This window comes from Netta rufina (assembly GCF_964035555.1).
Source record: "Netta rufina genome assembly, chromosome: Z".
NCBI classification, from domain to species: Eukaryota; Metazoa; Chordata; class Aves; order Anseriformes; family Anatidae; genus Netta; species Netta rufina.
The window spans coordinates 40,649,296-40,671,943 of NC_140126.1; the positions used below are offsets into that span (position 1 = coordinate 40,649,296).

Sequence of the window (22,648 nt, forward strand, 5' to 3'; positions counted from 1 at the left end):
ATGAAAGAAGAAAAAGTGTGCTAATGTGTCACACATGTAATGTCCAACAAAATGTATATAAAACAATTATAAATATATAAAAATATTTATATAAAAATATATTTATATAAAATGTATATAAAAATCCAAGCATATTTTTGTACCTCTTGTCTCAAGCGTGAAGATCTTAAAAGGAGCACTAAGTTTTACAGGTAGAATTGTTTTCTGTCAGGGAAAAGATCCGTATGTCTGAAAATGCCATGACCCTTTATGATACAGTACACAAGTTCTTCCCATTGTTGCTGAACTTACTAAGTCTCAAACTTCGGTCACCTGCTGTGGAATATCTTTTTACATTTCCGTTTCTGCTGTAGTAGTCTCCCACCTCTGCTGACCTAAAGTTTTTGTATTTGCTTAGCTTCCATTTAGCATCCTTCAAGCTTAAAACTGCTTGATAGTTTGTTAAGCAATATCATTTTACTGGAAAAAAAATTCTTTAATTGTGATCAGAGCAAACTGGCAAGGGAGCATTTCAAAAGTCGTGCCTGCTGAATCACAGCTCCAGCTTTTGCTTGATTTAGGTGGATGTAATTTAAATAAACAATCAAATACATCTTACATATGATTTTCTGCTGGATAGTCTTAAAGAGACGTTGTAAGAATGATTAAGAGCTGTAGGTAGAACTGTTGATATATAACATTTAATTCTTCATCTTTTCCATTGACATATATATATGTTCTTAATGTTTATACATGTTAAATAGAAGGAATCTGTGTTTATTTCAATATTTTAGGCAGTGGTATATTCAGTAATTTTAGTGGACAGTGAGAATTTGTGTAACTTCTGAAGAAATGGAAACATTTTTAATGAGTTCGAGACAGCTTAGGCTCTAGAGTCAAAGTGTTAGCAGAAAGCGTGTACAAGCTTGGATTTCTCTACTTCCCTTTCTGGGCTTTACTTTGAACTTTTGCATCAGTAAGGGAAGGAGGAATGCCAAAACTTTGTTCACTGAGTTAAGTAAAAATCAACATACTTTTTCCAATTTATCTGGTCCCCAAATGAGCTTGTGTTTGCTCTTAGGTGTCTTGACACGACCCCTGTACTACAAAGATGGTAAAGTCAATAAGAGAAATGTGGAGGAAAGGACTTCAAGAGGCTGATACCACCTGAAATAGCCACAATATCTAGATTTGTGCTTTTGGCTAAGAGGATTATTTACTTTAATATTCAGTGTTCTGTATATAATATCAACATGTGTGATCAGAGATGGGTAGCTGTGTGGTGCTTCAAAACAGTTCACGGTGAAAACATGCTGGTTAATTGCTCAGTACAAGAACTGCATTAATCATATAGCATCTTTAGTTATGGAATTAAAGGTCTTCTAAATTTGTATCTGCCTTGTTACTGCTTCAGGTAGCCTTCATGCCCAGTGTTCTCAAAGTCATATCCCTTGACCTTCTTCATTGGGTCTCCACTCTTCTTTGCCTTTGACCCAGACGTGCTATGTGCGTTAATGGTGCGAGGAAACCTCCTTGATCTCAGTGCACAGTGTGTATCCAGATTTGATCTGGTCAGCAGCAGCCCAGAGTTGCAGTTGTGAGCAAAAATGTTGGCTTCTGTCTGGAATATGGAAATACAATATGGTCTTTAGGGAATTAGCAAATCCTTTGTGAACATGTGTGAACTCATTTTTTCAAAGGCTTTTTCAGTTTAACCAAAGAAAATTTCACAAACTTCAGAATAACAGTTTCTGTAGATAGGGAAAAGTTGTTTTCTACCCTCTGGGTTTCCAGCCAGGGAAGAGCAACAGAAGTAGCTAGGGAACTGAAATTATTTAATAATAATAGGATATTATTAAATATTATAAAATAATTGAATAATATGAATATAAGCCAGTTTGATAATAATGCAGCACTGCAGTGATGTGATTGCTAACTCCTATTTTCTTTCTGACTTCATTGAATTACTTGTCACAAAGACAAAATGCAAACTGTATTTTGTTTTATGATTGCAACTACCTTGGCCACCCGTCCACAAGTCTTTGCTTCAAAGTGTAAGGTCACTAGAACCTCTTAAAGAAATGGCATCAAAGCTTAAAAAGACTGTGTCCTCAAAATTTACTATTGAACCCTTCTGAACTGTTTTATCTGGAGAGGAAGACTAAAATAGCCTGAGGATGAAATTTCACTCCAGATGGTTAAAGTTTGACAAAATTATAAGCAACTGAAACTTCAGACCTATAAAGGGATGTGTCAGGCAGACTTGATAATAGGCAAGCATTAAAAGACATGTAAATATGAGGTAAGTGGTAATTCATTTTCCTATTCTGTTTTGAAGCATTGAAATAGAAGCAGTTAAAATAAAACAGAAGAGATTAATCCTTGTTTTAAAAATGTGTAGAGTGATTTCTATTCTTAGCAGGTATTCAGTGAGATGAAGACAGCTTTTATCAAATAAGGATATGTTTAATATCAAAGTAAAATACACAGAATATAAAACCACCATTAATACCAAAGGTATCTTCAAGTATACCATTGGACTGATCATAAAAAAAGATGCAGTCCAATCATTTAATGTGGCTGCGTTAATGTATACCCAGTCTATACATTAATATATACCCAATCTATACCCAGTGGCAAGGTTGACCACTTCTGTATTACTTTTCAGACACTTAAGTCTTTGAAACATTTCTAATGGCAATCTTTTCTCCATTTTTTATGTTCTTTAATTATATGTGTAAGCTTACTCTGTACCTCCAGGAAAGTTTCCACAAGTTGAATGAGACAGAAGTTCTCTATCGATATACAGAACAATGGTAGAGAACTACAAGTAGCAGTAGGAAGTCACAGAATTTCATGCGTTATCATCAAGTCATCTGTGCACTGTAGTTGGACAGAACCAGTGCTAGGGCAGTTATGGCACTCTTGCCGCAGTGAGCTTCGGCACTCTGTAATTCAACTTTACTCATAAGCAGACTGTGCAGCAATATAGTCCGGATCTTGATTATAATGTAAAGGAAGAAGACATAACAGTGTTGCTCAGTTGTTTCAGTTGTGCAATCACTCTTTCTTTGGTTCCATAACAACGCCAGAGTCACACAGAAGAACAGCATCTTTTGTTGAACGCCATAGCAGTCCATAAATTAAAGCTTTCTGTGTTTCAGAAAACGTTCTTCAAGACTTTAGAAAGCAAGTACTCACAATTAGAAATCAGTCTCTACTCATATAATGCAGTGAGGAACATTGTTATGCTATGAAATTTGTCTCAGCAGAAATTAGTATTAATAAAGTGGATTGCTTTATGAAATAGTATATAAACAAATAATTCATATTAATAAATCATCTTCTTATGAGGTTATTCAGAAGAGTGCATTGTGTCAAAGCGATTGCCATTAAAACTAGGGCGAATGTCTTGTATAGCACGGGGTGCTGGAGAACCTTTGAGTGATGTCATGTGTAGCTTCTATAAAGAGGGCTGTTTTTTGTGAGGATGATAGTAATGTTATAAATGGCTCAGGATTCAAATTAGAATTAAATGAAAAATAGGATTTATTAAAGGATATAAAGGAATAGAGGTAAGCAAACAGCGCTGGGTGCACCGGGAGTCTCCGCTCCACCAGGACGCACACCAATTACATCAAGCAACTGATTTTTATGCTTCTAGACTAATACATATTCATTACTACTTCTAAAAAAAATAGATTATTAAAATTAGCTTCCGGGGTGCAGTCCCTCCTACTGGAGCATGCGCAGTCTCCTCTGGGGTCTCTTCTGGGGGTCTCTAGGGGTCTTCCATGCTGAAGGCTCGCAGTCTTCCTCTTCCCCTTTGTACTTACTGGGCACCATCCCGAGTTTACGGAACACCTTCTTCAAAACACCTTCTTCAAATCTTGTCTCCCAGCCGCCTTTCAGCTTCTTTCTCGGCCCCCCCCTAACCAGATACCAAAGATCCACATAGTATCCCATAACAGTCACTAGTTGTTATCAGTTGTTCTGAAACTCCCAGACACACGGGTAATTAAAACATTCTTCCCCAGCCATTCACAAACACATCTATAGCAGTGTTAGAAATAGAAGTCTGGAATAACAAAAGCAAACAGGTTCATAAATTTAAGAAGTGATAAATTGGCTAGAATGAGGAATGAGGGGGAGACTGGGACACACTGCAGCTGTGGTTCAAGCATTGAATTGCCAGTGCAGGGCCCAGAGGCAGACAGGATTCAAACATTTCAAACAGAATTGTTCTTTATGGACACGAATTGTTAAAACATTCCTCACAGTAATACTGTTACACTGGCCTAGCACTTTCCTTCTAAATTCAAGAAATTCTATCTACCTTCTCTTTGAAGAGTTTGCTTTGTAGTTGGTGTTGGTTCACAGCGACATGAATTTTGTCAGGGAATGAGAAGTAGGTGTTGTCTTCTGCTCAGGAATGTGCATAAAAGAAAAGAAAAACAAAGCATGGTCATATAATTAAAGACAATGTGATAACATAAGCACAATGAAGAGAATGCAAGTGACGCTCTTAACTCTGGTGTTTCTTAGCCTTTCAGTATGTGTAAAAGTATAACTTTTAACAGCTTTAAATATAGTTTGCATGTGTATTATAGATTAAATAAAAAAGGGAACGTAGGATTGTGTTAAAATAGTTAGCAGGCTTTTCAAGCCCATTTTCTATCAATATTGACACTTTTTCCTTGAGTGGGTTGGAAAACTGACAAACATAATGTGTGTTGTATAAATAATTGAGCAGTATAACACCAGAGCAGATACATAAACTTTCTTCTTACTGTTCTGCTGTCTGCAGTCTTTAAAAATCTATCACTCACTAGCAATGTAGATGTGCAGCTATCTCTTCATAAACATACTAACTGTGGTGCTTTGTTCATTTTCCAGGATTTTCTTTCCATGCTGTTGGAAGATGTACCTGAACAAAAAGAGTAAGTGAGAACCAGGCCAGGAAGGTCAAAGGAAAAAGTAGAAATTAGATCTGTTATAAATGGCTCAGTCTTCAAAATAGGACTATAATCAAAGTTTACAATTTATTAAAGGAATAGAGGTAAGCAAACAGCGCTGGGTGCACCGGGAGTCTCTGCTCCACCAAGACGCACACCAGTTACATCAAGCAGCTGATTTTTATGCTCCTGGGCTGATACATATTCATTACTACTTCTAGAAAAACCAGGGTTATTATAATTAGTTTCTGGAATCCAACCCCTCCTACGGGAGCATGCGTATCTGTCTCTGGGGGTCCCTCTGGGGGTCTCTCGTGCTGAAGGCTCATAGTCTTCCTCCCTCATGTCCTTCTCCTGTGTCCAACTTTGCTGTATGTCAGAGACTTGTGCAGCGTCCCCCGCAAGCTTTGCCTTCTAGTTGTCCTTCAGCTTTCTCCTTCTTCTTCAGCTTTCTCCTTCTTCTTAATCTCCTGGCCAGATATCAGATACTCGCATAGTGTCCCATGCAATAGTCATAATAGTTAGCAGTTGTTCTGAATCCCCCACCCCCAGATATCAGAGATTTCAAGGAACAGCTTACAAATACACTTCCCTTCAAGCTCTCTATTGACATGAATTGCTAAAACATTCCTCACAGATCTAAATTTCAGCAGTGCTAGCCATAAATAATAGAATTTCATTTAGTAATATTCTGAATGTTTCTTCCAAGCATATGTGTCTCTCTTTCTCTGTAAATTTTCATTTATATATACACACAACAATACAAGACTTGTGATGTAGCTATCCTGTGCTTCCCCCAATTATTTAACTCTTTGCCTTTAACTTTCATGTTAGGGCAGCACTGAGATCTCGTGTTCACTACGTGATCTGAAGAGCCAGGCACAGCTGCTCAACTTAATTTGTAATCCTCCTGCCAGCTGCTCTTGGAACATGGTGCATGAAACAGAGTGATGGGGCCACAGCTTTGCCCCAGATCTGTGAGAGCAGAGAAGATGGTTGTTTTTTTTTTTCCACAAGCAGTAGTCTGGAATCATACCCTCCCTGTCACACTGTGTGCGAATGGGGAAAAGATGGGAAGCACTAATGGAAACCCAGTGCCACACAAGTCCTTTGAAATCCTCCTGTGTGTGACTGGCTGAAGACGATACAGCCAGTCTTTAGCAGAATTTTGAATCCATCACTGCTTATTTGTTGTTTTGTTCTGTGCTACCTCAAACTGTGCTGCATATGCATGTTCCTTAAAACTAAACATTGCTTACTTGAAAAACATTAAGCACTCTAATATTGCAATGGAGGCTGGACTTTAAAAATAATAATAATTATAAAAAGAATATAAAAAATAACTATATTTAAATAACTATAACTATACAAAATAACTATATTTAAATAACTATAAATAACTATAAATAACTTTAAATAACTATAAAAAGAATAATAATTATTCTCAGCTGTGCCAACAGAGGCAAACTAGTGTGTAGCTAAGAGTAACATTTGGCTCATGGGAGACTTCTGTAATGAGAACCGTGTTAGAACTGGCAGAGAGCAATCATACAACAGTGTGGAAATTTTCTGTAATTATTACCTTTGAGTAGTGCTACATTATTTTCTGCTTTTTGATACAGCGGACTATATCTAAAAGATTCTCTCTTTTCCAGTACATAAGTCCTTTCATTTTCAGTTACAGGAGTTTTTTCAGTACATTCCCAATAATGAACAGTTCCAAAATACAGACACAACTGCTTAAGTTGCAGTCACTGATTTTTCCTGCCTTCTGTACTCAGAGGAGGAGACCTACATGCCTACAGGGCTACTTCACTGCCTGCTCTGACTCAATTTTCCTAGCTATAGGAATCCACTCTCCAAGACAGGATTCTTCTATTCCTGGACTGTGACTGAACACTGACATCAGACAGGCCTAGCACTACCTTTTTGTCCTTCAGCATCTTCTAGCTTGCCTTTAAGGTACATTTTTTCCAGTTAGGGGACTAATAGCAAGAAGAACAAACAAATAGCTATCTATGTTATCCTTACCTGTTTTCAAATTCTTTTGAAGTGTACTATGCAGTGACTGTAGCCCTATATTAACTTGGCCTTTCTGTAACAAATCTACCGTACTACTTGCTTGTAAATGAGGCATCTCTTTTGCTCATATATATTTTGAAAGCTCGCTGCAGTTTCTTCAAAAAAAATAAAATAATAAGAAAACCCCTCTTACATGTCTGTGTAGCATGGTGCACTAAATTTGATTAAAACTCTCAGTGGTTCCTTTTTCCCCAAGGCTTACAGCTGTATTCGTTGCTGTAAATTGATCCTTTCCACATCTGCCTAACATGTGAGCCATGCAAAAACTCAGTGTTTTTAAGGCCCTGTAGCACAGGGTGAATTTCACCAGCCTCAGATAAATCAGAATTGGAGCTGCCTGTGCTCTTTATGAGTGCAAAAACAGTTTTTGAGTAGGTCAGTTCTGTTCTTTGGGGTTTCCTGGTGGTGTTTTTTATTCAATAACATAAACAAGAAGACTAATAAAGTTATTGTTCTAATAATACATAGTAGACAAAGGAAGGCTTGTGCTACATCTCTGCTATTTGTACTGTTAATAACTTGGTCTTACTAACCACATTCCTTGAATGTCTTTATAAATTGTCAGTTAAGTACCAAACCAATGTTAAAATAATGCTGTGATTTCAAAGCACCGTTCTACATAGGTATATGTCTCTTTCTTTCATATTTGCTCTCTTGGATACTAACATTAAAGGCTACTTGCCATGAAAGTGTTGATTTTGATGGAGACAAAGAGCTGGTAGGCACCCAGCACCCAAAGCAAATAACTGGGAAAGGTTTTTGGTTTTATCTGGTTTGTTTTTGTGTTTGCTTTTTTTTTTTTCATTATTTTTGATTCCTCTTTTTTTTTTTTTTTTTTTTTTTTTTTTTTTAAGCCAGAATATATATATTTTTGGGTGGTCCTGTGTGGAGCCAGGAGTTGGACTTGATGATCCTGGTGGGTCCCTTTCAACTCAGGATATTCTATGATTCTATGATACATATGCTGGACACAAAACAAATACATAAAACAAACAAACAAATTAAAACATATCTGGAAGGTATGGGTACTTGACAGAGTCACTGATCTGTCACTACTCTTTGATTTGCCCTAACTATGCCTCCATATAGCTGTAATGGCTCATTTTGAAAATGATCAATGTAAATGAATGTATGTATACAGATAAAGCAAATCAGCAGATCTGCTCATTGAAATATTTTTAGCTGGATATGTTTACTTCTTTTCTTCCTTTAACACCCCACTCCCACCCCACTCCACCCAAAAAAGTTATGCACTTTCATGAGCTCTGTTTATTTGCTGCAAAATTTTATTCTGAAGGGACAAGATCCAGTCTCTTCCTTGAGTTGCTATGTAACAATCTTTTATAAGGCTAACTTTGAAACTATCATTAGTGCTAGTGTTTTACAGAGCTTTTTCTGAAGCATTGCATCTGGCCTGTACTGTATGGATGGATATTAGGAGCTCATTACTTGGCTGATCAGGTTATAGTCTATACAAATCGACAAGGGATGATGAGATAATGGATACACTAGAATTCTTAGTTTTCAGCAAGAACTGTGGAACAAAGCAATTAAAAAAACTGCGGTCTTGACAGAACTCTGCTGTAGTGCAAATCAATTAAACCCAGATTCCCATAGCCCAGTGCAGCACCTTGACTAGAAGGCCATTCAGGAAATCAGTAACACACCAGATTTAAGTCCATACAGATGCTTAAATGCAATATAAGCAGGTTGTATGTGCCCTTGGCTGGTGAAAGCTGGTAGCAACCTTTCCAAGGATTTCTCAGTTAAGCACTGATGCTTGATACATTCATAGTAGGTCTTTACTATAGTCTACATATTACTAATTAAAAAAAAATGTTATTTGTTGACTTTTAAAGATATATATATATATACTTTTTTTTTTTTTTTTTTTTTTTTTTTTTGATGAGTGCTAATAAGAAAGTCCTAAATTGGGGCCAAAAAAGCGAACAAAACAAAGTGTGTGAAATGCAAACAAACAAACTGCATATGGGAATATGAAAGGATTTTTAGCTGAAGGCTGAAGGTGAGGGTGCTGTAGACAGAGTTATGGCAGTGTTGTAGTTTTTACCCTTGAGATATATGTCAAAATTTCAGGAGAGACTAAACAATTTACAAGTGGTGTTTCTGCCTGGATTAGTGTGTTGTCAGGACAGTGCTATTCCTTTCAGTTTCATAAGCTTATTTCAAAGCCAGTGTTCTGAAGTGAACCATTGTAGGCTTAAAAAAAAATATAGGGGAAGAGGGAGGAGTATATAATAAATAAAGGTACTATGTAGCAAAAGCAGTGTTATTATTTTTTTCCGAGGAAATCTTGACTTTTAATCTTTCTTTAGGTTCTGAAGAAGAAATGGAGAAACTGGCAATGTAAAGCTGTGTTTCTTATCCCTAAATAAAACAATTAAATGCACAAGTAAAGGTATTTTTTCCTATCTGCTAGTTCTGGTTCAGCATTGAAACACAAAGCTGTGTTGGGTTTGATTCATGCAATAATAAATTAAAAAATTGTTATTCTGATTATGCCACTTGAGACAGAGTAAGGAGTATGATCCACCCAATATACCTTTGACTGTATAAAATTTGTGTGTTCAATTTTAAGCTAGTCCTGTATGTGCTTTTTGCACTAACCAAACAGTAAGAAGCACTGAAGAAAAAAATGTTGTCTTATCTCAATGAAAGTGAATTGACTGGCTGTTTGGAGATACTTTGCTTTCTCTGTTCCCTTTGAAAAGGACTCAGCTAACTAACTTAGATTAGACACCACTATTGATAACACCGCATGAAGTATCTGGCATTCAAATGCTCTAAATTTCCACAAATAACAAGGTACTGTTAAAAGCTGACCAAATGTAGAAAAAGTGAATAAGTAGTTCACTTGAATGTAGAACACCACCCCATTATAAGCACGGTATCTATGCTCAGTTATCTGTGTAAAATCAATTTCCATAGTGATCAGACATGCAAAATGGCAATTTCCCGAAAATTTGGAATCCTGGCCATGTAAAAATGCTTCTACTTGAATGCTGAGATCATTTGAATCATGTGATGTAAGGGGTTTATTTATTTACTTATCTACTGGTCTGTGGCACTCTAACATCTCCTAATGTTTACAAGATGTATTTTGTCATTTCAGACAGCGATTGGGAAGATTTATTTTTCTCTTTGGAAATTATTCTTCTCATAGGACTTTTTAAGTCATCTCAGCCAGGCTAATAATGTCATCCCTTACTTGTAAAGACACTGGAAGAAAGGCTGGGACCTAAACTGCATGAACTGTCAAAACGTGTTACTAGCAGTGAATAGGCTAGTTGTGCTTCCACATTAAACCTTCTTGGCCTGCACCAAAATGTACAACTGATCAAAACCTGAAAAAAAAATTGAAAACAAAAAATAATCAACAACAAAAAAAAATATAGGAAAGGAAAGGAAAGGAAAGGAAAGGAAAGGAAAGGAAAGGAAAGGAAAGGAAAGGAAAGGAAAGGAAAGGAAAGGAAAGGAAAGGAAAGGAAAGGAAAGGAAAGGAAAGGAAAGGAAAGGAAAGGAAAGGAAAGGAAAGGAAAGGAAAGGAAAGGAAAGGAAAGGAAAGGAAAGGAAAGGAAAGGAAAGGAAAGGAAAGGAAAGGAAGAATAGAGACTGAAAACATTAGATGTCATTAGTGTTGTTGTGACAGGAATGTTCTTTTTCTTTAATATGTATTTTACAGTTTTCACTAGGATGCTATATCCTGTGTATACAAGCATGTCCTGGTAGCTGAAAGACGTAGGGCAGCATTTGTTAGTACAGGCTTTTTTGTGTTTAAGGCCCTTGGTGATTGCTTTTTGCCTTTGTTACAAAATTCCTGTGTAAAATTCCTTTTGGACAAGTATATTAGGACCAGATTGCATATTTTATGTGGTACTGTTGAACAACTCAGTGCATAGTCAGCTGACTCTATTTTCATCAGGTACTCCCAGCCTTTATACACATTAGCAGAATTTTATTCTGTCAAGTGGATTTGCTCATTTTAATTATGCTTCCTTCAGAAATCTGCTAAGTGAGAGTAGGGATGGCAGATCTAACAGCATGGTGGTGTGGCATGGAGGACGTAACTGTTAATTCTACCTCAGAGGAATACAACGCATAATACTGTTGAAAAATGGAGGGTAAATTTCTCATCTTGGATTCAGCAAAGAATATAAGTCAGACTATAACCCATGTCTGGATAAGTGCTGCTGCTACACACGTTAATGTCAATAATTTAAATCTTTGGTCACTCCAAAAAAAACTAGCCAATTAAAAAAAAAAAGAAAAAATAAAAGGAAAAAAAAAAGTAATTACTATGATTGGTAAACGCATGGAAATTTTTACTCTATAACTGTGCTGACTGTGTCATCCAATAGCATATTGCTTGACTGCTTTTGAGACTCCATAAGCTCTCTAAGCATTAGTTTTCCCATTTGCATGTCAGGCATAACAGTGATTGATCCGTCTCTCATTGGCGTAGTGAAAGTTAATCTTTTAAGGTGTTTTAAAATCATTCAGTAAAAATGACTGATGGATTCATTACTAATCCTTCACAGTCACTGGTACAGTACATAAATAAGCCTCTTTTATGGTCAGAATTTTGAGCAGAGTTTTGTCAGGGTATGTGAAAAAAAAAAAAAAAAGCAAACAGGCTTCTTTGTCATGTAACTCCATTAAAAACTGTCTTGAGATGCTTGCCTTCCCACTTCAGACCTCAAATGGGTATTCTTTTCTTGGGTGCTTTGTTTAGGGGTCTACATTATACACATGAAAGTGGCTGCAAGTACTACAATGAATCTTGCCAAGTCGTTACTATGCTCAGGACTGTGCACATCAATTTTCCTTCTCAGAATATTTACATTCATAGAGAGCTTACTCAAGTGTTGAGTATTTTCAGTATTGGAATGCAGCATGAACACTAATTTACTTTTTTAAAAATTGACTTCTCTGTAATTTGGGAAGTTTTTAACCTGGGTTTAAGTAAATTCAACAAAAGTTTCTCACAAAAACAGAAGGGGAAATATAATTAATGAATGCACACATAATTAGCATGTGTTTCTTTTAGTCCATACCACACATAATTAGCATGTGTTTATTTTAGTCCATACAGCTTGATCATGACAAACTACTTATAGTTCATAGTAGTTGAGTCTCCAGACTATGCTGTGACTTCCCTGTGAAAGTTATCAGGGTATAATCAGGGAAAGTGCAGAAAAGATGAAAGTGAAACTGAAATATATTAGATACTTGGTAATTCTGAGGATTAAAATCCATTACTGCCTTTTAAAATCCTTAAGTTTAAAGAAGCTTTGTTTCATTTCATCTTCTTTATGTATTTACATTGAGGCTGCTTCTTTAATAATACTCTACTCAAAAAGTCAAACACCTGTTCCTAATTTGTGTTTCATGACTGTAGTTTACCATCTTACACTTTCTCTGTCAATATTCATAAATTCTGAATTTATCCTTTTTTTTTAAACACACAAAAAAATGGATCTGTCTTTAACATGGTCATATCACCTCCGATAGTATTATCCCATTAAAAAATAAAGAATTTATTACTGCATTACAGCTAGTACTTGGAATTCAAGGTTTTGCTCAGCTTCTATGTGGTTAATTGTCACATGAAAAATTGTTGGTTTTCTGTGTGTCCTTTAACTTTTTTGTTTATTTATTCAAGGTCTGGGTTAACTGTTGAAAGTATCTTCACAAACTGGCTTGACACTTCCGGAATACCAAAGGTAAATACAAAATATCTGTTCTCAGTTCTTTGTGGAGTTTTGCACATTACATCATACTTTATTTTTAAATAAACAGTTTTGATGATGACTGATTTCCAGATATTTAAACACTGATCATTGACTTTTATTTAGTTATTTAGTGGTCACAAGCATTTAGTTGTCACTTCTACCATCATCTCAATGAACCTGCAAAAAGACAAATCTTACAAAATGTATCTTCCTGCTTAATATTGTAGTCATTGGAAGTATGCTTTACAGTATAATGCTGGTTTCTACTAAATGTTAGAAGTATTGCTCATAGTTGTCATTATAGAAATTACTGACAGTCATATGAACAGCAATGACTTCACTATATATTAAATATAATTATTTGTACTTTGATGCTTTGTGAATAGTGTGAGTTGCTTGTGAATCTGCTGCACAGATAACATTTCTTCGGGGTTCCAACTCTGTTGCAGTTGAGACCGAACATTATTTCCTGCTTTTAATGTTGAGAACTTTTTCATATTAATGTTTTAAATTATGTGAACTGAGAATACTTAGTAGTTTGTGGTATTTGAACACTTTGTATATTGCTTTTGTTACAAAATTGGCATCAGCCAAAGAAAGGTATCCCTGTAGAAAAGTTCCTAAAACAGCTTTTTCCAAAATATGTTTTTATTTTATATTTGGTGCTCTAATTATAATTGGTTTGCACTACACTGGCTTTGCTTAAGTTGCTTGGAATTTATCTTAAGTAGAGCTTGCATTGGTTTCCACTTTGCATTGCCATTTTTAAGAGTTAGAATGATAACCTGGTTTGTATGTGCAAAAGTGAGAGGTATGTAGGCAGCATGGCTTTGGCTCTCGGGACTGAGCATGTTTGCAAATAGAATTGTCAAAATGGGTCAAAATGACAAGCAGTGGTCTGTGAACCTGAGCCATACCTGAACACTGTGGTTGAGTTCTTGTCAGCTTCAGAGGTATCGTGCACCTCCATTGTTCTTTTTATGCTGTACAAGGTTCTCTGGGAAGTTTTGTCCGGAGATCAAAATGTTTGAAAACACCATAAAATCATTATGGAATTTGCTTTTTGCTGTAAAACTGTTGAAAGGAATATTAGCTTTAACTGGAAGAGGGGAAGGGAAGGGGCAGTATCATCATGCATCTTCATGTTCGTTCATTTCTTGAAAAAGGATTTTGATTTTAATACTAAATTTCAATCAAGGTTTTGTTCCTGATAGAAGATCCAATAGGTTGTAGAACAGCTGCTTCAAGTATTGCACAGAAACTAAAGTTGCACAGTTACTGCTGTAAGATGCTGAACTGGCTGCCTGAAATGAAAGACTTTTCTGGCATTTTACTTTTAAGTATGTCTCTGAAGATGTCCCTTGCCAGTTTCCTACAATCAACTCTAAAATCACAAATAAGGAAGGTGAGAATAGACTAAATGATTGAAAATAGTGATTAGTGTGAAAACTGAACTCTCTGTTTATGTGAGCGAGTAGTACGGGCTGTTCAGAATGTCTAGCAAGTAGTTTCATAATACCCTGGGAATATCTACTGGGTGTGTAAGCAAAATATACAGCAAAAATATTGGCACATTCAGTGGGCTTGTAAATCATCGTAAATTTTTGTTAATGACCAAAGAGATTTTCCTGATAGTTTGGCTGTTCTGTAAAATCAGCAGTGCCAACTGGAATAGTGCTGATTTAATTTTCTGTTCGTTTGAGAATCAGCATATGGACTTCGTCCATTTCTCTCTCTCTCTCTCTCCCTCATCAATAACCTTTTGACAATTTACTCTTGTTGCCTTCAGCACATCTCAGGCTCTTGCGGGAACTGGTTTCCACTTTACTGAAAGAAATGGAGTTATCATTCAGTGAATACAAAGCCTCGTTCACTTAGTGCTTTATTAAATCATGTGGGGAGGCCTTATTCCTGAAATCAAAACTGTAGAGGTTGCTTAGCAGCTCCTAATATGTTGTTAGTATCTGTAATCTGAATATGACTGTATTTACTGACTAGAGAACTATAAATACACTAGTGTGCTGTACAGGAGCTGATACAGAACCCTCCCTTAAAAGTATTTAAATTACTATCTTTCCAGCAAACTGATTTCTTAGCTCTCATGACAGATCAGGGCTGGCAAAGGCATGTAATCCACTTTCTTACATTCAGTTGAATTACCTGCATCAAGGAGAAGCCCAGGGACGCCACAGAGTTGATTTCTTCTCTTTTATAGGTTGCTAGGTGAGTAGACAAGGGTGTTTGTAGAGGAAGGCTTCTGTCTGCTCCTCTGGATGAAATGACATGGCTGAGCCCGCCAGTCAGGCAGTGTGAGCTTTGTGAGGCGTACATTGCAGCTGATTGCCTTTCTTGTGTGGTGGGGCAACCAAAAAGCAGCTGGTGAATCTTTGCTCCAAAGATGTCTCAAAGACAGAAAAGTGGCGTCCTGTGCCCTACACAGGATTTGGCAACTTTCTGCTTATCGCCCTTACTTTGCGGACTGCTCTATGTCCTGTAGCATGGTAGTTAAAATATCTCCTGATTTACAAATAGTATCTAAGAGTTCACTGCATTTGGAGTGGAAACCTCCCTACTGAAAAGATTAACCTATGTTACAGGGTCATGCTGTCCATTCTGAAAATTACATCAGAACATAGTTCCTCTTGTATCTTTCCCATATGTGGATTTATATGTTTTCTACTGTCTTTGTTTGTTTCCATGGTGTTTTTATGTTTGGGTGGGTTTTGCTCAGGAAATCCACGTCGGCAGTTAATACAAAGAAAATTTACCAGGCTCAGCTGATTTGCAGCAGTATCTACCAAAGTGAAACTCCTAAAAAGAGTTTTCTTCCATGGTTATATCCAAATCTAAAGTACCCGTGCTTTGTATCATTTGCCATCCCTAGTCCTGTTCCCAGTTCTGTGCAGGGAACAGTATGTGTTTGTATCTATTTATATATATACACTCCATTATACTTGTAGTTTATAATTAGCAAAACTTTAATATTAGTCAATCTCTGTTACCATTGCAGTCTTTGAAAAGGCATGTTGTCTTTTCTGGGCCAGTTTCCAGGCTCTTATATATATCATTACTAATCAAAAGTAACACTATGTGAATTAAGGGAGTCATACTGATAAATAAAAACAGAATTTGGCCTGCTGCCATTAAAAAAAAAAAAGAAAAAAAAAAAAAAAGAATTCTACATGCTAATTTACACTTTCAGCTTCTGTATTTTCTAAACCATTAAAGGTTAATCCTATAAAAGGAGTGTATGTGCTAATGCCTGGCCAGTCTTCTCATAAATGGAAGAGTATCACAGCACAGTGGCTCCCTTGAAGCTTGCTGTATGGTAAGATTTTCTTATACACAAAACAAAAGGATCATAAGAGATGAAAAGCAAGCATTTCTGAAATATGAGCTTTCAGGAGGATTTGTTTTTCCAGGAAAGCATTGTGGTGGTGTTAAGTAAGGTGAAGCACGGTGTGTTGTTGAACATACAATCTATCAAACCACGTATCAGCAGCCTCCAGTCTGTAGTTCAATCTCAGAAGTGACTCACCGGGACACTGTAGCAACTTTTCATCAGGCACAAGGCTAGTAATGACTTAACGCCACTAACTGTAGTCGATGAGTTAAGCTGGCAAGTAGAATCAGAAATACCAAACAGTATTTAGAGCAGGAAAACACCTATGAAACTACTTAAATCCACTTCATTCCTGCCAGTGACGATTTGTTCTCTGAAGTATGGTTTCTGTTGTATCTTTCAATCTGTGTAATGTCCTACCTTAATTAGAGTTTAAAGCTAAAGAACTGTATGCTTGTTGAGCAAGATCTTCTTCTATTCTGCACAGACTTGTTTTTGTTTTATATTGTCCATCTGCTTTTATGAGAATTGGTTATTCTATCATAGTGAATTAATCTTTTTTAAAAATAAATGTGAAATGTTTATTTTAAATTCTTGGGAATTTTGAAATGAGTAGTAGAAGAAATAACATCAAGTAGTATCTGCATCTCATAAAGTCCCTACAAGTACTTTTTTTGCTCATTCCAGTTTTACCACTTCTTAATTTATTTATTTTTTTTTTTTTCTCTGTGAAGCTACATTGTTTCATAGGTTGCTATTATTTACTGGTAAACTTGAAATCTATCCTGAGTGTTCTTGGGGCGTGCATTTGATTTGTTACCTTGTGCTACAAAAGTGACCCTCAGGTTCCCTCTTAAGTTGCTGCTTTATCCTGTTAAAGCGTAATTCTTACCCCCTCTTCCAGCTTAAGTTGTCTTTCCTGATTGTAGTAGGTACTGCCAACAGGTATGTCAGAGCATGTGCATCTTTCTGAGAGCATTGGGAGAATACTACTCCATGATTTCTAATTCTGAATGAACATTGGAAGACTGCCTCCTGTTACAATACTAAGAATTTTACCACTGAAAAAGAATTTGTATTTTTTCCTCTCTGCACTATTTCTTGTTACTATGGTGAAGAAGTAGCTTAAGCTCTGCCTACTAATGTTACTTTTGTAAACCAACTATACTTCTGGAAATATGCAGGCGAAAGAATTCTTCCAGTGGTGAATATTTACTCATAGTATTTCTAGTTTTACTTATATGTGACTGGCTCTTGTGTTGTCCTACCTGAAGAAATGAAATGCAGAACTAAAGGAAACTTCATAAACTATTAAAAAAAAAAAAAAAAAGAATTAAAATGTAGTTTGTGCAGTGTTCTAAATCAATGTAGGTAATATCTTTCTATGGTTTCATAAATTTTAGGGGATGTTACAGCAGCAGCTCAGGCACTTAATATGATTTCTCATGAAGCAGTCTGTTACTAAGACGGCTCCTGGCTTTTGCCCCAGTTATAAGCTTTATAGATTTCCTGTTTCCTTTTACTAAGAGAAAATGACAGATGAAGGGATAGCTCTGCAGGCATAGTGGCTGTGGCACGGATGCGTTGTAGCATAGCGGTTAAAGTCAATTATTAACAAACCAAGCAAATTAAAGCATTTTTTAAAAGAATTGTCTAATGCTTTGTAACTATCCCTAGCAGTTGCTCACACAAGCTTTACAGAGGGTACTAGAAAAAATTTCAGCAGAAAAATTCTTATTGTATTAGAGTGTAACTAAAGGCTTACATATGTTAATGCTTGGTATTTCTAGTCAAGCCTTATCTTGTACTGTTTCTCTCTGGATATATACAATAACTGCTTATTAGTGGATGTCAACAATGAAACAGTAAACAAATGAAATCCGTGTTGTTTGTTGAGATACGGTGAATTTGTAGGCATTAGCAGAAAACACGACCTGCTATGTAGAAAAATCTCATTTAAGCTTGTAATTCGGGGAGACAAATGGGAAAGGGCTATGAAGAGGTATAAATTTTCATACTTATTTAATAAAGTTTAACTGTGAATGTTAAATTCATTTCAAACTTGGTAATAAGTATTAGTCACAAGAATAACGTGCTGCTGCTTAAGCACTGAAGTTTGCTACTCACTATTATCTTTGATTATTTTATCTGAACATAGAATCATAGCATGGAGCCTTTTGTGTATGTTTTCATATCATTGCAAGGGATATAACTGACAGGTACTGAATTCTAATAATTCTGATGAACATATATATCAGAATTAATCTGATGAAAATGTAATTGCTACTTAGCAAAATACACATTCTTGTACATGGATGGAAAGCACCCTGAAAAATAGATGCTTCCCCTCAAAAAAAAAAGGGGGGGTGGTGGTCCTATTGATATTAAACTGCTTGCAGATTGGCAGATGAAAAAAACCTCTCAAAGTCCTTAAAAACTTAAATTAGCACAGATCAACAATATATATCAGTTCATGGAATCTCTAATGATAACAAGAGAATGAGAAAAAACTTTTTCAATGTGAATCATTAATGCTGTGTATTTTCAAAATTAGTCAACATTTCCTCCCATTTCCTTAAAAGAAAAGATGGGATTTAGGAATATACTGCATAGTACTGTAACATGCATAAATGAGAGTTGAATTACAAAGAGAAACAAATCAAAACAGATTGCACAAACAGACATTCTCTCTACACTGTAAACTCTTTGAAAGCTGTTTTAGATAAAGATTATGCATTTGAAAGTCTTTCTAGACAGACCAAACTGGAAAAAAATTGATATTTTGTTTGTGGCAAAGTATCAAATAAGTTAAAAGGTCTATTATTATTTAAATAATAATAAGGAGGACAAAGTGATCTAAAGAAAGTAATTGTCATAAAATGTAATTATAATTTAATTAGCTGTTCCTATAAATAATACTTAATACTGCTAAACAAGGTCCAGACTGATGTGTTTTTGTTTGTTGGATTATTCAAAAGCCCAAGGAAATTGCTTATATAAAATGATGCATCACCAAATTTATTTCAGATATATATATTTCAAAATCAGGAATATCTTATAAGATTGTTACAGTTTTAGAAAGTTTCAGGTAAATTTCTTCAGGATTGCGTGTGATTGCTGATTTTAGGGGCAAAAGAGATATTCATCATCAAAGCAACATTTTAATGAATTGTTGTGTGGTTTCCGTTCCAAGATTGGAAAACAGGCTTTCTCAGGTTTGCCACCTACATAGTGCTGACTAACTTGAATGTAGATGTTCATTTTTAAATATTAGAGTTGAAAATATTGGCCACAACATTTCAGTGCCTCCCTTGTCCTTGTTTCTAAAAGTGAAGTTTAAACTATAATTTCAGTAATCTTATTTTAGCCATTAATTGAATGATTCAGGAAAAAAAAAAAAAAAAAAAAAAAGCTTCTGAGATTCAGAGCTGGAATGCACTTCTGCAGTAATGCTGAGGTGGATACTTCACTGGATTTAGTTTAATGACCTGCTAAAACACTGGCATACGTCTCCAGTCAAAAGTGAGATTTTCACAAACATTTTTCTGTTTTCCCTCAGGATGTCCATTGGCATCATGTAGCTTAGAGGTACAACAGTAGTACTAGTATAGTAAATCTGAATGAGTAATAGCTTGTTCAAAAGGTTAAAGTGCATTTGAAATAATGTTCCATTTCTAAAATAAAGGTGGACTGGATTCCACACGTTTGTTCATTAGAATCTCTTTCAAAACAAATCTCTAGCAGTCGTTCCGATTCCCTTTTCCTATTAATTGCATTGCTGAACACAAAAGCTATGTTATGTGCAGAATGACTGGGCTTATCCCTGCTAGAAAGGAGCTATGTTTGGTATCTCAAGAACAATAAGGGTTTGCTGCCTGGTTGATCAGTGCTGGTTCAAGTTCACATTCCCAAGCTCCCATTCCCCCACCTACATATGCAGGGGGTGGAAACAGCAAAGGGAGGGAGGACAGGTCCTTTTTTTACACAAAGATGCAGAACAGAGACTTGCCAAATATGTACACAGCCAGGCTTGCATTGCCATAAACACTGATTTTAATCCATTGCTTGTAAAAACAATGAAAAGAGCAGAAGTTAGTAACCAATTAGTTTTTGCTGTGTCTGTTGTTTTACTTGCCTAGTGGAAACAATTCACAGAGGCTTAAAATATTTTTGTGATACCTTGCAAGAAAACAGATTTTCTATATTGATTAGTGAAGAGTAGTCCTCTAAACTTATGAAGTCTCTCCAATTTAGCATCCATTATAACTAGTTTTAGCAAATTGGACACCAGATATGAAATAATGAAAAGTCAAATTCTACTTTAGTAAATACATGTAATATTTGAGATATATTTAGTGCAGGAGAATGGAGAGTTGGCCATGAAGCTCAGGGAAATATTGTATGTGACAGGAACAAGTTACCACCTTCCTCAGTGGTCTAGGGCTTTTGAAAGAAACACACATTTCACTGCCTGGAAAATTTCCCTGTTCTCTGGCCTTTTAGAGAGACACGCTTGTGAATGGAAGGAATGAACATGTAGGGGAGATGTGTATTTGTACACATGCACGAGGTACACCATGTACCTGAAATCCATGTAGCCCCCTGTAATGCTGGCCAATAAAACTGTGACCATCTGATTCAAGCAGAGGTCAGAAACTCAAAGTGCGCCCGCCACTGCATTCCCAGCTGGCCTGAGCTGGGGAAGGAAGCTCTTGCTTTTGAGCTTGGTGATTTTTTCACATATTCTGCAAAAACACTGAACTACTGAAGTACCTCTAGAGAACAGATTGTAACAAAACATTATAACAGCCTTCATTCCATCTGCATCAGTTTGCTGTCCTCCACAAAAGTAGGTATTAACAATGTCAAGGTCTTTCCTGGTTTATATTATCTTCAGTCATCCCCTTATCATTTAGCAGGGTTTTCTGGTCATAAAGATACTGTGGTGGTTTTACCATGCTAGGCAGCTAAACACCACAACTGCTCTCTCAGTCCCCCTCCTTAGATGAGGAGGGGAAGAAGTAAAGTAAAGAGCAACTCACGGGTTGAGATAATTTAATTAAAGGGAAAAAATAATTATTAAGGAAAAAAATATTATTAACTAAACAATTTAACTAAAGGAAAAAAAAAAAAAAAAAAAGGAAATGGGAAAAGGGAGAGGGAAAGGGAAAACTCAGTTTTTCTCACCTTTTTTGCCCACCCCCTAGGAGGGTTAAAGAGCATCCTGATGCTGTGCCAGCACTGCTCAGCAGCAGACACAACACTGGTGTGCTACCACTGCTGTTCTAGCTACAAGTGCAGAGCAAAGCACTGTATGGGCTGCTGCAGGGAAAGTTAACATCCCAGACAGACCCAGTACAGATACAGATGATGATCACCTTCTGTTTACTAGTGGAGAAAATAGGTGATCCTTCTAAAACCCATTCTATCTCCATAAGAAAGTTTGGTGGGTTAGCCTGGGCTGGCTGCTGGCTGCTCACCAAGCTGCTTTCTCACCTCCCCAACTTGAGAAAAGTACAGGTTGAGATAAGTACAGGGAGATCACTCACCAGTTCCTCTCTGCCAAGTGCTGTGGGGAGATGGAGAATGGGACCTGCTGTCAGTCCCTCATGCTTTGGCTGTGCCCTGCCACTCCTTCTGCCTCACAGAATCACAGGATTTCTAGGTTGGAAGAGACCTCAAGATCATCAAGTCCAACCTCTGACCTAACGCTAACAATCCCCACTAAACCATATCCCTAAGCTCTACATCTAAACGTCTTTTAAAGACTTCCAGGGATGGTGACTCCACCACTTCCCTGGGCAGCCTGTTCCAGTGCCTCACAACCCTTTTGGTAAAGAAGTTCTTCCTAATATCCATCCAAAACTCCCCTGGCGCAACTTAAGCCCATTCCCCCTCGTCCTGTCACCAGGCATGTGGGAGAACAGACCAACCTCCACCTCGCTACAGCCTCCTTTAAGGGACCTGTAGAGAGCAATAAGGTCACCCCTGAGCCTCCTTTTCTCCAGGCTGAACAAGCACAGCTCCCTCAGCCGCTCCTCATAGGACTTGTTCTCCAGGCCCCTCACCAGCTTTGTCGCCCTTCTCTGGACCCGCTCAAGCACCTCGATGTCCTTCTTGTAGCGAGGGGCCCAAAACTGAACACAATATTCGAGGTGCGGCCTCACCAGAGCCGAGTACAGGGGGACGATCACCTCCCTAGCCCTGCTGGCCACACTGCTTCTGATACAAGCCAGGATGCCGTTGGCCTTCTTGGCCACCTGAGCACACTGCTGGCTCATATTCAGCTGACTATCAACCATCACTCCCAGGTCGTTCTCTGCCTGGCAGCTCTCCAACCACTCCTCTCCCAGCCTGTAGCTCTGCTTGGGGTTATTGCGCCCCAGGTGCAGGACCCAGCACTTGGCCTTGTTGAACTTCATGCAGTTGACCTCAGCCCATCGGTGCAGCCTGTCCAGATCCTCCTGCAGAGCCTTCCTGCCCTCGAGCAGATCGACACACGCACCTAACTTGGTGTCATCTGCAAACTTACTGAG

General features: G+C 37.1%; 1 protein-coding gene across 1 annotated transcript in view; it reads left to right on the top strand.

The window, feature by feature from the left end:
• The window catches only part of AOPEP (aminopeptidase O (putative)), a gene marked incomplete at its 5' end in the record, with an annotated part of 184,993 nt that overhangs the window by 77,667 nt on the left and 84,678 nt on the right, over nt 1-22,648 (top strand). Inside the window, 2 exons of the mRNA XM_084304916.1 lie at nt 4,876-4,919; nt 12,700-12,760. Coding sequence (XP_084161042.1) covers nt 4,876-4,919; nt 12,700-12,760 — 105 coding nt within the window. The remainder of the gene's footprint in view (nt 1-4,875; nt 4,920-12,699; nt 12,761-22,648) is intronic.